At 33.3% G+C, this 16,587-nt stretch overlaps 5 protein-coding genes across 5 annotated transcripts; 4 read left to right on the top strand and 1 right to left on the bottom strand.

Annotated features, from left to right (window-relative positions):
- Positions 1-2,092: 2,092 nt before the first annotated feature.
- Positions 2,093-3,678, bottom strand: LOC115237880 (peroxisomal membrane protein 11C). Its single transcript, XM_029811241.1, has 4 exons — positions 3,256-3,678; positions 2,892-3,070; positions 2,626-2,694; positions 2,093-2,546 (listed from the first exon to the last, which is right to left on the bottom strand). Exons 1-4 carry the CDS (start codon positions 3,484-3,486, stop codon positions 2,339-2,341), a joined length of 687 nt encoding a protein of 228 aa, XP_029667101.1. The 5' UTR covers positions 3,487-3,678; the 3' UTR covers positions 2,093-2,338.
- Positions 3,679-3,765: 87 nt separating this feature from the next.
- LOC115237879 (protein RFT1 homolog) lies at positions 3,766-6,717 on the top strand. The gene is made up of 8 exons (XM_029811240.1): positions 3,766-4,092; positions 4,332-4,534; positions 4,620-4,806; positions 5,013-5,297; positions 5,365-5,496; positions 5,574-5,705; positions 5,774-6,274; positions 6,367-6,717. The coding sequence occupies exons 1-8, from the start codon at positions 4,033-4,035 to the stop codon at positions 6,523-6,525; spliced, it is 1,659 nt and encodes a 552-aa protein (XP_029667100.1). The 5' UTR covers positions 3,766-4,032; the 3' UTR covers positions 6,526-6,717.
- A 136-nt stretch (positions 6,718-6,853) lies between these two features.
- LOC115237878 (melanotransferrin) lies at positions 6,854-11,222 on the top strand. The gene is made up of 9 exons (XM_029811238.1): positions 6,854-7,232; positions 7,588-8,000; positions 8,167-8,284; positions 8,358-8,537; positions 8,621-9,177; positions 9,253-9,417; positions 9,523-9,611; positions 9,693-10,033; positions 10,168-11,222. Exons 1-9 carry the CDS (start codon positions 7,169-7,171, stop codon positions 10,803-10,805), a joined length of 2,565 nt encoding a protein of 854 aa, XP_029667098.1. The 5' UTR covers positions 6,854-7,168; the 3' UTR covers positions 10,806-11,222.
- Positions 11,223-11,518: 296 nt separating this feature from the next.
- On the top strand, positions 11,519-12,496 carry LOC115237881. The gene is made up of 3 exons (XM_029811242.1): positions 11,519-11,705; positions 11,785-11,917; positions 12,100-12,496. The coding sequence occupies exons 1-3, from the start codon at positions 11,607-11,609 to the stop codon at positions 12,381-12,383; spliced, it is 516 nt and encodes a 171-aa protein (XP_029667102.1). The 5' UTR covers positions 11,519-11,606; the 3' UTR covers positions 12,384-12,496.
- A 515-nt stretch (positions 12,497-13,011) lies between these two features.
- LOC115237894 (esterase FE4-like) lies at positions 13,012-16,528 on the top strand. The gene is made up of 8 exons (XM_029811259.1): positions 13,012-13,788; positions 14,011-14,113; positions 14,166-14,363; positions 14,541-14,914; positions 15,150-15,321; positions 15,394-15,587; positions 15,781-15,925; positions 16,058-16,528. The coding sequence occupies exons 1-8, from the start codon at positions 13,597-13,599 to the stop codon at positions 16,351-16,353; spliced, it is 1,674 nt and encodes a 557-aa protein (XP_029667119.1). The 5' UTR covers positions 13,012-13,596; the 3' UTR covers positions 16,354-16,528.
- The last annotated feature ends 59 nt before the right edge of the window (positions 16,529-16,587 follow it).

Genomic DNA, 16,587 nt, shown 5'->3' with positions numbered 1-16,587 from the left:
TATATATATATATAATATTTTTGACAGTATATATTTTAAAGCACTTTTTTAAAATAATTGCTTATATATGTAGCAACCACGTTATTGTTCCACATGTCTGTGAACCATATACATGTGATATATTTAACGGAGTATATATAATTATATATATATATATATATATATATATATATATATATATATATATATATATATATATATATATATATATATATATATATATATATATATATATATATATATATATATATATATATATATATATATATATATATATATATATATATATATATATATATATATATATATATAATTATATATACTCCGTTAAATATATCACATGTATATGGTTCACAGACATGTGGAACAATAACGTGGTTGCTACATATATAAGCAATTATTTTAAAAAAGTGCTTTAAAATATATACTGTCAAAAATATTATATATATATATATATATATATATACATGCTTTCTCGATCAAAGCGTTTTGGATATATTTCAATGACGATTAATCAGTTACGATTAATCCATAAATTAGTCTATGCAATGACAGCATTATCCGTTTCAATAGAAGAGATTTTATCCGGGACAAATTTTAATAATCTATAGCATGTTGTTTGAAAAGGTTTCAATAAGTCGTGCCTTTTAACATAATCCTCATATAAATTTTTTTACACAGCAGATATAAATTATCTTTTTAACTATGTAAGCACCCGAATCTTTTGGTAAGTGCCAATTACGCGTGTATTTTACATCCAATATAAGCCTTCGAAGTTTTATATATATACTTACGTAATTAAATGACTGATTCTGATAGAACGATTGATAGATCGTTTGCTTGAATTTCTATTAGAATAAATTGTTCAATTAATAAAATATGGAACTCTCTTTGAAAACTGTACGAACACGTTAAATTACCAGGCACGCTAAGTAATTCTAGGTCATGTAATATCAATCACGATGATCGTGCGAGAGAATAAATAAGATATCGCGATATATTTTTTAACGACATGATTGATAGCTGTTATATTACTTAATAATTTCATACATTTAAACAAATATTAGTTAATTATCACTTTTACTGATTCTGGAATGAGCGTTAAGCTCATCATTGGAGAATATTTTCTCTCTCTAATGTTATACATATTTACTTTTCTATACGAGAATTATCCTGATTAATATAATATAGAATGATTGAGAAGACTGTTGCCATATAATGCTTAAAAAAATATTAGCTTTTAAAGGAATTAGACCAAGTTGCTCCTTAATCTAAACATATAATGTATTTGAATAAAAGTACTTACTTTAAAACAAACTATTTTTTAATATAAACTAAAATATTAAGTTTATAGCGTCGGCCAATATATATTGATGTACTAAGATCTAGATCGATTCGTAGATTACATCGTGAATAGATTTAAAGTATTTTTTATTTTAAGCTCAGGTGAGAGAAGTGCCTCTTCTATTCTCTTTAGCTTTTATTGATAACGTTTAAAAATTAATTCGCAAAATAATATAACGGTTTTTGTTGATATATAACGTATAAAATATAAAAAGTTTTACGATACTCTCTACCACTTGTGTAAATCTGGTAGCCCTAATATAACAAAATAAAAAATTAACGTATAGTTTCACATTTTTAAATATAAGGTACTTCCAATATGCAGTTAATGTACAATTTAAACTTTACTCATCGCTCGTGTTTGACTACAAATGTATCCATTTGACATATTTCAATCAAACTCAAAATCAATTAATCATACTTTTAGCATTAATTAAGGCGTTTCACTTTTTTCTACAATATATATACGGAGCGATCTGCCACATCGTTACTAAAGAATTCTTGATGATTTTAAAAGCGGTATCGATTTAATAGAAATTTGATAGAGTTTTGTTCAATCTTATTGTATGTTATTTAACATTAAAAAATTAACACAAAAAAGCCTTTAATTAAGTGGTCTTCATTTAAATAGCTGTAATGAAGAGGTAGAATAATGTATCATTGATAAATTATTTAACACATTTATTTATTAAAAATAAAAAGGATATTACTTGTACGATAAAGAAATTATAATAAAATAAAACGTGAATTTCCTTATTATACATATTTATATATTTGTATATTATTTATATACATACAATACTTTGTGTATTTCTTTTAATTTTATAGCAAAATTTACATTTGTCGATGAAATATATAAAGTAATATATATTATGTGTATAAACCTAAATATATATTAATAATTTGATGCTATTATACATAATATATACAGCTCTACATCTCATATTTTTAATAATCAATGTAACAATAAAACTTCCTTATCTAAAACAACTTTTCAACTTTTTAGTCGTTGGCTAAAAGCCTGATAAAGCCCGATTAACGATGATATTGTGCCAAGTGCACCAACATGCCATGTTCTTAAACAGCCTCCCCAAAGTATGCCTGGTGGTAAGTAACTAATTGCATAGGTAATATCCAGAGCAAGACGTGTGCATACCAATAATGCACTCTGTCGTTGCTCGTTGATCTCTTTCAATGTGTTTCTATATATTCGATAGAACAAATAAATATTATCATAAATATAGAATTATATTTAAAAATTCATAAGAATATAATACTTACTGTGCATCAGGATTACTTTTTTTCAAATCTGTTTTATACTTCTGAAGGTTTTTGAGTAATCTTAGTGACCTTAAATAATAATTATTTTATTAAACAAAGATATTTTATATTTCTGTTTTAATATTTATACTAAAATTGAATATATCTGTAACACATGCATACTTCTAATTGTTGCATGAAACTTTACTTTGTAACACAACATAAAAAATATTCTTCAATATAGAAATACTTTTCACGAATATATTAAAAATAATATTTTAATTTACCTAAGTAAGGACAGATGTAAAGAAACTATCCAAAACCAAGTTGTAGCGACATCCCATTTGTCAATATTAATTGATATGATATTATGCTGACCAGCCCAAGAAATGTGCTCTATAGGAGAATAAATTATGTCTACTACATTTTGTATCACTTGACTCCATCTAATCAACCAGTCAGGTTCCTATAATTAAATTATATATAAAATTTTAATGACTAAAAATAGAACATAACATAATTCCATTATACAGTATTCTTTGGATAAATAAAATTTTCAGCTGTACAAGGTATTATTTTATTTTAATTTTTAATCATCTGAGCACATAATTTCTTACATTAACATTATTATATAAATAAACAAGAGTTTACCTTTTTCCCCCATCCATATGTCATGATGCAGTGAAGCATTGGAAGATCATCTAATAAGCGCAACATCATTCTGCATTCACTCATTTGACTTCCAAAGGTCTTAAGTTTTTTTTCAGTATTCTTAGATGAAGTACATACAGTAAGTAACTTTGCCGAATAAGAAAGGGTTCTTAATATTTTGTCTCTGCCAGAATATGTCTTCAAATAATCATTTATAAGTAAAAGATCCATTTCATCAGTTTCTTATATATTATTTACAAGTGGAAGAATTAATTAAGGCACTTAACAATTTGTAACATTGGCTTTCGAGGAAATACGCGATCGCGAAACATAGAGATTCGTCTACGTTGTGAATGACAAGCCGCGCAGCCACGCGTGGATACTAAATAAAGATCGTTGCTACTACTACTAACTACTACGCCCGTACATCGTACATGCTGTATACGACAAACGTACAGCTGATTTGCTCAGTCACGTGATCTATAAGCGAAGACGTGTGAGCGCAGAGACGCCATATTTTGTAGAAAGGCTTCACAATTTCGAGCTGTTCGTCACAAAATGTTGTCACAACAGCTGTAATAATTTTGTTGCCTTTTACCTTTTCTTTGGAGTCGCAGTTTAATTCTTGAGCGACAAATAAAATCGAAGAGAAATGAGTGACGAATATAGTTTTAGATTTTATCATTTTATTGTTACCTTTCTATATTCGCGTTGACGTTTCATCTTCCGGCGGGAATCTCGAAATATTCATGCTTTTTCCATCAGATCAGCCTGAAAATGCGGCCGAGTATTCTGAAAAGCAGCTTGGAGAATGCTTCTTTCAGCATTATATTTCAGGTATACCGACAAAAACGTGAAAGAGTTCCTGCGACTATAACCAAGTTACATATTTTGCCTTCAGACCCTTTCCAAGGATTTTATTGTATTTATGCAATTTTTCTTTTTTCCTCCCTCTCGTCATTTTAATATATGCATAACTTTCTCGATATTATTTATTGGAGCTAATTTGCTTCTGCATTATATGCAAAAACTTTATTATATAAAATTATGGATTAAGAGAAATCTTCTTCTTTCAGATATTCTGTCGCTGTATTACGTTTCTCTTGAACGCGTTTGTCGTCCGACATGTAGGTCAAGCTATTTTGGGTGTCATTAATGTGAGATTATTGTTACTGGAATCTATGATACTGTTCTTATCACGAGAACCGTTCATGAAAGCATGTCTAACTAATACAGTGGAGCATAATTGGGCCCAAGTTGTGAATTTACTCTGGCTGACGTTAGTTTGTCGCTATCTTGTTTATCACATATACCCTAATTATTCCCATTTAATAGAATTATATAGATTAATTAATGTTTTCTAGAGTACCCATATGTTTTGTGATGTCTTTCTTATTCGGATACATTTGGTTATTCGTGCTCTCTACCACAGAGGCATTACCATCGTACTATACGTTTGCAGTTTGGGCAGTTGGACTATCATGCATCATAGAACTGTCTTCCCTGATTGTTCAATTAGTTGCGAACGCATTTCTATTTGTTAGGCTTAAAGTAAGACAATAGAAAAAAAAAAAAATGGAATTGTTCAAACAATGTGAGAATGGACTATCATGCATCATAGAACTGTCTTCCCTGATTGTTCAATTAGTTGCGAACGCATTTCTATTTGTTAGGCTTAAAGTAAGACAACAGAAAAAAAAAAATGGAATTGTTCAAACAATGTGAGAGCATTTCACACGTGATGCTTGTTCTTTCAGATAACTCTAGACACAATCATGATTGCTATTCGTACTATGACATTTGTTCTACTAATATTATATCATCCAGAGAATGCGTTACTTGCATTTGGTACAGCTCAGCTTGTTGCAGCAGTATTTTATACAACTAGTCACTATGCATACTTTCACTATCATATCGCAAAGTTGAACAAATGTTCGCAGAAACGAAGAATGTCTTTGAAAGACAGTAGTGATGAATATGTGGTAAGAGAGTTTCCCTTTCGCACTGTGAAGGACTTTTTACCTGGTCAGCTGGAAAATAATGTATGTAAATATGTAATCGCGTGAACTATCATTATTCTTTAAGAACAATACAATAGTTATTTCGTAGGACTCATATCTTGATAAAAAGTTAACTATTCTTACATGGAGCTTCTTTAGGCAAGGAATACTGAAACAAATTCTAACAGAAGGCGAAAGGTTGATCATGACTATAATGCCAGTATTGACATTCACAGAACAGGTAATTTGGTATATTTGTAAATTAATATCGTAATATCATTATCATAGACACACTGACTCTTACTTTGTTTCTTTAAGGGTACTTATGAGATTGTGAATAATTTGGGTTCGTTAGCTGCTAGATTTATTTTCCGTCCAATCGAAGAAAGCGGATATTTTTATTTCACACAAATAGTAAAGAGAGACAAACCAATATCTAATCAAAATCCAGTGAGTAATGATTTTTATAAGATAATAACATGTTTATAATAAGTATGTATAAACCATGATATTTTCAGGCGGATGTACAAGAGAGCGTGAATGTGTTGACACATTTGTGTTCAATCGTTACATCTATTGGTCTGATTGTTCTAGTATTCGGTCAGTCCTATTCGAGCACATTGCTCTGGCTATACGGCGGCTCGAAACTGACCTTACCCTTACCTGTTCTTCTGCTAAGAGCGCACTGTCTTGCTGTATTACTGTTAGGAATTAATGGCGTGACGGAATGTTATACTAACGCGACAGCTGACAGTGCGACCATAAATAAGAGTAATGTTATCATGGTCTACGAATCTATCGCGTTCTTGGGTGCATCGTATCTGTTTGCCATTTGGTTCGGTCCAGTCGGTTTTATCTTTGGCAATTGCGTAAATATGAGCCTAAGAATCATACATTCGGCAATGTTCATTAATAAAAGACATCGGGACACAATATATCGTCCTCTACGCGGATTAGTACCGAAGCCCATGTTCTCAGGTTCTCTACTCGTTGCGGCATTCATTACTAATTTATCACAAGTAAAGTATCTCGTTTTAATTTTTTATACACACACGCACACATCTACAATTATTCTAAATTTAATGTAATGTTGTTTCTCTATTTCTTATAGGCTTACTTCTTCCCAGCTGAAAAAATATTGCATCTATTGATTGGAATAACGATGTTTATGATTGTACTTACGTCGTGGATGTACGAAAATCACGAATTGCTTAAGCTTGCTACAAACATGTGGTACAAAAGAAGAAACAAACAGGAAAAGAGCGACTAAAAGTCCTTAAATCTTGTATATTGTTTTATTTATGATTTATATATATATATATAAATTATACAAACTTGTAATGCAATAGATTAATTGCATTGCACAAGCTTGTAAATGTTAAAAAATTATAATATAAAAGTATTTATTTTATATATAATTAATTATAAATTCCTCTATATGTAATAAAAGTCATATTTACATGTATTAAGATTCTTTATTAATAATTTGTTTTTAATAATGAAACAAAATATTTCTAGACATATCTTATTTCAGATTAATTGCGAGTTTTAGGCGTGTGTGTAATCATTATTTTAAGTCGGTATAGAACATAGAACAGACCTTTATAGCTGAATTGGCTGCGCACTAGTCAGAGTTTATCTTTCTCCTTCCAATGTGGAGAGAGAAAGATAAACTCTGAACTAGTGCCACTAGTGCAGCCAGTTCAGTTATAAAGAACAGACCCAAAATGTGAGAAAGTGCAGCAAAAACGAACAGACCGTAGCGTCGTATTGCCTGATATTGCTCATTCTATCTTCGTTTAATGAATGGACTTACGTCACGCGTGGTGTAGTTCGGTTACAATTCGGAGTAGTCATGTCAAGGGTGTTGTCCGGAGAGCTCGATTGCCAGTAAAGAGATATTTGAAGGGAAAATGTGGCTCGATTATTTCGCGATACTGGTATCTCTTTGCAGTTTTGTATTAACTCCTATTCATGGTATGAATGCATATTTTTATTCGCGTGAAATTAATAGTTATCTTATAGAATTGTATTTTGCATCAAAACACGCGTTAAATGGCAAATAGTTCTTTTCCTTCGTAAAGTAAACTTTAATTATTTCTGAAATAATCATACCAAAGTAATCATATTTCAATTACAGTATAATTTCAATTATAAATAATCTAATATTGTTCTTTATCTGATTTTTAGACTTTTATTGTACTGCATTATTACATCAGTTATTTTATTTACGCTGTGGAGGATATTATAGAATTTAGCGTGTTAAATACAATTGAGAAACAATACATACAAATATATTACAAAGTGATTATTATTAATTAATTTTTGACAGGCCAGCATCTCAACAACACAATCACATGGTGTACAGTTTCCGATGGCGAACAGAATAAATGCAAAGCCTTTTCCAGGGCGGTTGATCGTGAGATAGGGTCCTTTGGCTTTAGCTACTTTTCGATTCATTGCAAACAAGCTTTTAATAAGGAAGAATGTATGACTATGCTGGATCATGAAAAGGCCCAGATAACAACATTAGATGCCGGAGAAGTCTTCATAGCTGGAAGATATCATAGTCTTGTACCAATAATGCAGGAGATATATGAAAGTGGTGTGAATTATCAATATGCTGTTGCAGTGGTTAAGAAAGCCTCTTTACCAGATGTACAAAGTTTAAATGATCTTAGACGCAAGAAGGCCTGCTTTGCTGGTGTTGGAACATTAGCAGGTTGGGTTATTCCTATTAACACTGTGAGTAAAATTTCTAGTTTTTTTTTAAATGATTACAATGTATGGATTTTTTCTAATTACAATATTTATACAATTATTTATATACAATTTTTATAATTATATATATATATATATATGTTGTAATACACAAATATTTATATATGATCAAAAAATATCTCTTATTCAGCTTATGCGATATGGGGGAATGGAAGTCATTGATTGTAACAATCATGTAAAGTCAACAATTAAATACTTTGGTCCTAGTTGCGCAGTAAACTCTTTAATTGATAAATATAATCCTCTTGGTAAGTTTGTAATATAATATATGGTTATATTTTGATATTATAACTATTATAATCTCTTGCGAATCAATTACAGGTGATAATTCTGATCAATTGTGTAGTTTGTGTATTGGAAAAATACCTGGTGGCAAGTGCACGTATCAAGATCCTTATTCAGGATATGAGGGGGCTTTTCGATGCTTGGTCGAAGCAGGCGAAATTGCCTTTCTAGTGCATACGACTGTACAAGAGATGACTTCAACGACATTTGACTTTAGTACGCAGAGTCTCTACCTAATGAATTAAATCTGTAAGAGAGAGAAGACGATAAAGTATTCATTATTCAATTTTTGTTATTAGGTTCCGTGAAGAAGGAGCAATTCGAACTCCTTTGCAGGGACGGTACTCGCAGATCCGTGGACGAGTACAGAATCTGTAATTGGGGTACTGTACCATCGCGCGCGATAGTCACGTCTTCAGCGACAAATTTCGAGATTCGTCGAATGTATCAAAGATTTCTGGAGAAAGCAGTTCGAATATTGCATAAAAACAAAAATAATACGACGGATTTGAATCATTTCGATAATAATCAGAAGAATTATGAAAATCGTTCGGGTTACAACAACAGATTCGGTGAGAATGATTTTAATAGAGATGGTGTTAATACTCCAAACGAATACAGCACGGATTGGAATCGCAATGGATATGATCGAAGTTTTGGCGGTGGCGGTGGCGGTGGCGGTGGCGGTGGCGGCGGCAACGAATTCAATTCAGTTTCGGAGAAACCCGCGATCAATGATACGTTCGATTATTATCATAGAGATCACACCGAACCTACGAATATACAACCGATAGAAGTGTTCGATTTGTACGAGTCGGCGCCTAGATATGGAATGCAGCATAATTTGATATTTTCGGTAGGACACACGTTTTTTCGCTTATTTCTTCCATTATTATATTTATGCTTGATGTAACGCATCCCACTCTTCCAGGATTCTGCTCGCGATTTCGTGCACTTGCCTGAGAAAGATCAAACATACACAGGATACTTGGGAAGATCCATAGATCACATATTAGGAGTGCGCCATTGCCCCGTAAATCGGATGACTTTATGTGTTACATCCGACCCGGAAATGGAAAAATGTGTAAAGATGAAGGTACCATTCATACTATATATTTAGCGCAAAAACTATTTATATCTATTTTAAAAATTATCTATTTAAATGCGTTGAGTTTGAAAATTTTTCATGTGTTTGTTGCAGATTGCTTTAAAGGCTCAGCTGCTGAAACCAGAATTGCTTTGTCATAGAGGCCATAGCCAAATAAATTGTATGCAATCGATACAAAGCGGGTACGTATAAAAATATGTTTAAATATACATGCATATATGTCTCTTGATGAAATCACATGCATACTCTTTTTTTTACGATAGAATTGCCGATGTAGCTGTATTGGACGCCGGTGACGTTTATACCGCTGGACTACGTTTCAATCTGATTCCGTTTATATCCGAAGTATATAATCTCGGCACGCCGGATTATTATGTTGTCGCTGTCGCTAAGGAGGAGGACGACAACACAGATTTGACATATTTGAAAAACAAGTATACCTGTCACACGGGGATTAATACTGCCGCGGGCTGGGTCTATCCATTGGCGTATCTTATCTCTAACAATTGGATCAGAGGTTACGGTTGCGATTCCGTGCGTGCCGCCGCCGAATATTTCACTAAATCCTGCGTGCCAGGCGCGCTTAGTACCGAATATAATATAGGTAGTTCAAAAGACACAACAAAATTAATAATTTTTCTAAATTAGAGATTTTAAAATTAATTAATAAAGATAGAATAGAATAATCTTCCATAAGACCGATTACATTTACACAGAACTCTTTTCATCTGATTACAGGGGTGCCTTATGATAACATGTGCGACTTATGTCACGGGGTAAGCTACAGGTATTGCCGAAGAGACGCTTCCGAGGATTATTTCGGGTACACGGGCGCCTTCAGATGCCTGGTAGAAGGCGGCGGAGATGTGTCTTTTGTTAAACACACAACGGTCGCGGAGAACACTGATGGCAAGCGCAGGGAATTCTGGGCGCGCAACACTTTTACCAAGGATTTCGAGTTGCTTTGTCCGGACGGTACGCGTCGTCCGACTATGGATTACGAGAACTGCAACTTGGGCAAAGTCGCCGCCAATGCTATAGTCGCGCGCGGCGGTTATGGCTACAACGAGACGCAGATCAACGCGTATATAAATCTGTTCATATACGCGCAACAGTTTTACGGCCGGAAAGAGCAGGACGAGTTCAGCTTCAGCATGTACTACAGCCCGTCTCCTTACAGCGATCTCATTTTCCAGGACGCCACTCAACAGTTGATAGTCATACCGCCAGAAAAGCGAGAATATAGTACATATCTCGGACCAGATTTTATGAGAGCTAGAAGAATTGTGGATTGCAACGCTGGTGCGGCAGCCATAGGCTATTCGTTGTTTGGTACAATAGTTATGGTAGCATTTACTTTCGTGTTCGGTAGATAAGTATCGCTATAGCGATACGATTTACTTGCTTTTATATGAATAATTTGCGTTGTAAGATTACAAAAGAAAAAACAGAGATCTGACAAATCTGATAGAATACATTTTATTATTAACAATGTATATTTTATCGCTACGACGTAAATTTACTCTAAATATTGTTTTATAAATATTTTACACGTATATATATTTAACAGTACAAATGGCTGAAAGAGATAGAGTTAGATATATCAATAAATTTTATGGCTGCCTTTATGTCCGTCCAACGGAGACTTATCTCTAAATGTTTCCGTCCAAATACGAGAAATTTAGCGATCTGTTAATCTTAAGTATTATTGTATATTTAATATAATTTGATATAATGTATATTTTATATATTGTGCACACATTAACATTTTTATAGAAATAAATCTTTATACATTTTTCGATGTACATTTCCATTATTCCAAGTCTTGCGCAATAAAAATTATTTTGATAAAAAAGATCGACAAGTGAGCCGCAGCAATAACGATTCTCTTACTTGAAAAGCGCCGGAAATAGATCGATGTACATTACATATATGTACATACGATAACAGGAAAGATCGAAATTACAATTGAATAACGAACGAGAAAAAAAGATCATTGCTTTGGCTTTCAAAAATTCACGTCAAATCTTAAATCTGAATCAAAATTTCTAAAGTTAACAATACTCTTAATCTAATAATTCGAATAATGTAATTTTAATTGAAATTTTAAGGCATTTCTGTTAACCAGAAAAACAATTTATTATTAAAAGAAAAGATATAGTCCGCGCAATTGCGATATGAATAGTGACATTCAACCACTAAAAGATAACACGTCTAAACACGAAAACCTAAAAGAAGGACAAATCTATAAGTGTATTAATACCGACGATCTGCAGGTAGTGTTATTATAATCCTCCGGGATATTATAAATACAAAAAATAATTAAAGTTTACGTGACTGCATGATATTTCTCAGGTGATTCGCGGGATATCTGATACTCGCCGAGTAATACTCGACGACCTGAATCAATCTACTGAACAGAAATCGAAATCTAGTTTAGCGCCGACATCTTATACCTCGCCTTCATCTACGAAAAATATTAGTTCAGGTGAAATCTGGCAAATAATTTCAATTTATATATCTAAACAAATATATATCATAATAATATATTACAGTCATTGATTTATTCATGCGTGTTAATCTGTATCAGTTGTAAATTGATTTTGTTTTGCAACTTTTGTTTTGCCCTTTCCAGCGTCGCAACTATGTAAACATGTGTTATATTTTCAGATAAAAATCAGATAAAAATTCGTAAATTAGTGGACAGCAAACAAGTCTCAGGGCCGTTTCATCAGTCTGATAAAAAGACATTTCTTCTCGATACTTACGCCCGTATTGCCGCTACGAATAATAGACGTTGTCCTAAACGATTGCGCGAATTTGCTAAACCGAAGAGACAAGCTCGTAGCAATCAGAATGACTATTCAGCGAATTTTGATCTAAACTACGGTCATGCAACTAAAACTTACATGACTGAAATCAGACGCAGCTTGAAAGAATCGAAGAAGAAATAGCTTGGTTTATCATATTAACAAGAAATATTCTAAATAATTTTCCAGCGTTATTATTACGATTTTAAAGAACGTAAAAAGAAAACCAGAAAGATATTTAGGAAGATGTATCTAAACAATGTCTGAAAAATATAGAATTTTATAAACGACTTTTTGTAAATAACATTTGAATCTTTTCTATAAAATATAAAAAATAAAAATTATACTTACGCCCGTATTGCCGCTACGAATAATAGACGTTGTCCTAAACGATTGCGCGAATTTGCTAAACCGAAGAGACAAGCTCGTAGCAATCAGAATGACTATTCAGCGAATTTTGATCTAAACTACGGTCATGCAACTAAAACTTACATGACTGAAATCAGACGCAGCTTGAAAGAATCGAAGAAGAAATAGCTTGGTTTATCATATTAACAAGAAATATTCTAAATAATTTTCCAGCGTTATTATTACGATTTTAAAGAACGTAAAAAGAAAACCAGAAAGATATTTAGGAAGATGTATCTAAACAATGTCTGAAAAATATAGAATTTTATAAACGACTTTTTGTAAATAACATTTGAATCTTTTCTATAAAATATAAAAAATAAAAATTTCTTTCCTTTTATCAAATTATAAAAAATATTGCTGCAGTAAAGAAGCTGGATTTTATGTATATTCTTGATATTATTCATCTTGATAACAGCATAGCAAGTTTCGTAACGTTTTCCTCGTAATGAGGAAAACATGACCTACATCACTTCTCGGTGCGATCAGTTTGCATCGTCAGCTATATGATGTTTGAAAAATGTATCGAGGGGAAAAACCAGAATTTATAAACTGTGACCGTTGGAAGTAATATAGTTTTCGCAGATTCGCGTTTCAAATACGCATTAGGTACCACCTGTCAAATAATAAAACGTTCACGCGTTGTCTCATCTTTTGGTTAAAAAATCCCGTGCACGTGCAGATTTAAATTACAAAACTGTGCGCATGATTTTACATATATCTGTTCGTTTAAGAAATAAATTCGTATATGACATACTTGGGTTTCCCAGAAAGGCAATTGTGTGGTTCTTCCTCCTAGCAATTGGGTATAAAAGGCCATCGTCCTTGAGGTTGTTTTTAATACTTGCCGGTGCAACGCAAGCGTGTGTATGTATCTAACTGGTTTCACGTAGGAAACTAGGTCTCGTGTTAAGCTCGAGTACATAGCAATACGAGCTATCCTCTTGTCATGAAACATCTATTCCTTCTGAGCGTCGTCCTTGCATTCGCCAGCGGCGATTTCGCTGGCGAACAATGCGAAGTAACCGCACCGATCGGACAAATTCGCGGTTCCATCTTGACCTCCAGACTCGGCAAAAAGATTTATTCCTTCCGCGGTGTAAGATACGCCGAGCCACCAACCGGGCAGCAACGTTTTCAGGTAAAGTTATGAATGATAATAACGTTATGAATGATAATAACGCTATCGCTAAAGTTTTATCGTACGTATATTTTAAAATCCGCTCCACGAAACGCAACGCAAAAATTATTTTGTAATAATTTCAGTGTGTGATAAAATATTTTTATCAAGAATAAAACGAGATTTATTATAGGATGAGCACAATGTAAATGTCATTCTTCCATTCAATTTCATTTCTCGTAGGTCGCTATTCCAGCGGCGGATTGGAATGATGTCTTTGATGCAACCAAGGAAGGACCTGCCTGTCCAGCAATAAACGGGGAGAATATAACGGAAGATTGTCTTCGTGTACGAAAGTGAGCTTTACTAACTTACATGATCCGTATTCTCGCTGAAAGGAATAAACTTACTAATTGAACAATTGTCTCGATCGCAGTTACCTTCGGCGAACGATCCCGTAAAGAGGCCGGTGTTGGTATTTTTCCACCCTGGTGCTTTTTATGTATTCTCAGGCCAAAGCTTCTACTTTGGACCCGAATACTTGCTGGACAAAGATATTGTTCTTGTCACTGTTAATAATCGTCTCGCAACTCTAGGTGAATCCCCGGGCATTTAATTATTCTTCTGATAATTTAAATCATAAGCGATAAATTTTGCTTGAAGCTGAAGGAAAATATACAAGCCAAACATAGCTTAACATCAAAATATTTTAAATTCAAAAATAACGAAACGTTTCTCTAAAAAAAAAAAAAAAAAAATATTATGCTTGTCAGGTTTTATAAGCACCGGCGACTCGAAGGCACCAGGCAATTTGGGCTTGAAAGATCAAGTTGTGGCGCTTCGATGGGTTCAGAGGAACATAGCCGCCTTCGGCGGCGATCCTGATAGCGTTACGATATCTGGCTACAGCATCGGTGGATTTAGCGTGATGCTGCACATGGTTTCGCCAATGTCCAAGGGATTGTTCCATCGCGCGATTATGATGAGCGGCTCGATGACGTCAGAACCGTACCCGACCGAACAATTGCATCTGGCGAAGAAGCAAGCCGAGCTATTGAACTGTCCGTCCGACACCACGGACGCTATGCTGGTCTGCTTGAGTTCTAAACCGGTGGAGAACTTCACAGATACTATACCCAAGTTCTTTGTGAGTATGGCAAACATTACAGACGAGATTTGATAATTAGAAAATAATTATTAATAAATAGATATGTAGAAAATAACATCCCTGTCATATGATAGGAAATTGAACGGAAGAGAGATGGGGAGCCTTTGAAAAATAATATAATTAAGATTTGTTTTGTTTTTAAAAACGATTAAATAAAAAACAGAAAATTAAGATTAAAAAGAGAAGATGTTAAACACATCGTGGCACGTTTCAGGAATGGTATAATAATCCGACATTGTTATGGTCACCCGTAGTGGAACCCGAGGTTCACGGTGTGGAGAGGTTCTTGCCCGAACAGCCCGTTGATCTTATTAGAAAAGGAAAATTCCATAAGGTTCCGCTGATCGCGGGGGTCACCAAGGACGAGTTCGGCGGTGTGGTCGTTGGTAAAAATCTATTCTACTTAATTAAAAATAATTGTTGAAATATAATGCGCTAATTTCTACGTTCGATTCTAGCTGTCAAACAGCAACATAGACTTGGAAACAACTCGATCTTGGACGATTTAAACAATGACTGGTACAAAATTGCGCCAATCGCATTCATATACGAACGGGATACACCTCGTTCCAGATACATAAGCACCGAACTACGTCAATTTTATTTTGGCAATCAATCGATCGGCCCGGACACGTATGACGGTCTCGCACATGTTCGTAAAAATTATTTTGAAAAATATTATATATATAGATACGTATTAAATATTACAACAAATAAGTATATTAATTATTAATGGATTTGAGACGCGCGTGATGTTCATTGCAAATATTGCAAAGTATTGATACAGTGTCGCGAATAAAATTAATCGCGTGATTATACATGACAATCTTGTAATTTTGTTGCAGATTAAAGCCGATAGTCTAATTACATTTCCATTGCATCGCACTGTAAAACTGTTTGCAGAAAACACTGATCAACCAATCTATTTTTACGTATCTTCTTATCAAGGACGATATAGTTTTGTCATGTGGAACAAAACTACACCGTACGGTATGACTTTTATTTTTATGTTACTTATATTTTTTGGTTGATCAAAAATATTATTTCATAACACATATCACGAGATCTGATCCTCATCCGAATAAAGTTATGACTAATCCGTTGTTTACTTGATCATTTTAGGAGTAGTGCATCATGACGATTTGCAATATCTATTCTTTATGAGGAAGATATTTCCCTTCTTCGAAAATGATGCTCCGGAGATACCTATAGTGGAACTTATGACAAGTATGTGGTCGAATTTTGCTGAAACTGGACAGCCAGTACCACCGACTTTGGCGAACAATGTCACATGGGAACCATACTTATTAGAAACCGACAACTACTTAGAAATTTCTGAAATATCGAGGATGAAGACAAGACTTTATCCCGAGAGAATGCAAAAGTGGGAGAGCCTATTTCCTTTGAATTCAAAATAGTAATCAGTTTAATATCTAAAATCGATATCTAAGCTGTAAAAAGTACGTTAATCATGCCAGGCAATTCAGCAAAAGATGTACGTATCGAATCTATTACTCCAGCAAATGCAATCAATTATATATATCATGTTTATAAAAAAATATCTTTTCTCTAATAAAAAAAATGTTTCTTTAAATTGCAATACTTGCAAAATTTTTTTTTTTCGATATAAAAGATATTGAGATCGAGAAAGT

This window comes from Formica exsecta, unplaced genomic scaffold (genome assembly GCF_003651465.1).
Source record: "Formica exsecta isolate Colony F162 unplaced genomic scaffold, ASM365146v1 scaffold314, whole genome shotgun sequence".
Classification (NCBI taxonomy): Eukaryota; Metazoa; Arthropoda; class Insecta; order Hymenoptera; family Formicidae; genus Formica; species Formica exsecta.
This window is presented reverse-complemented; position numbering and strand designations above follow the sequence as displayed.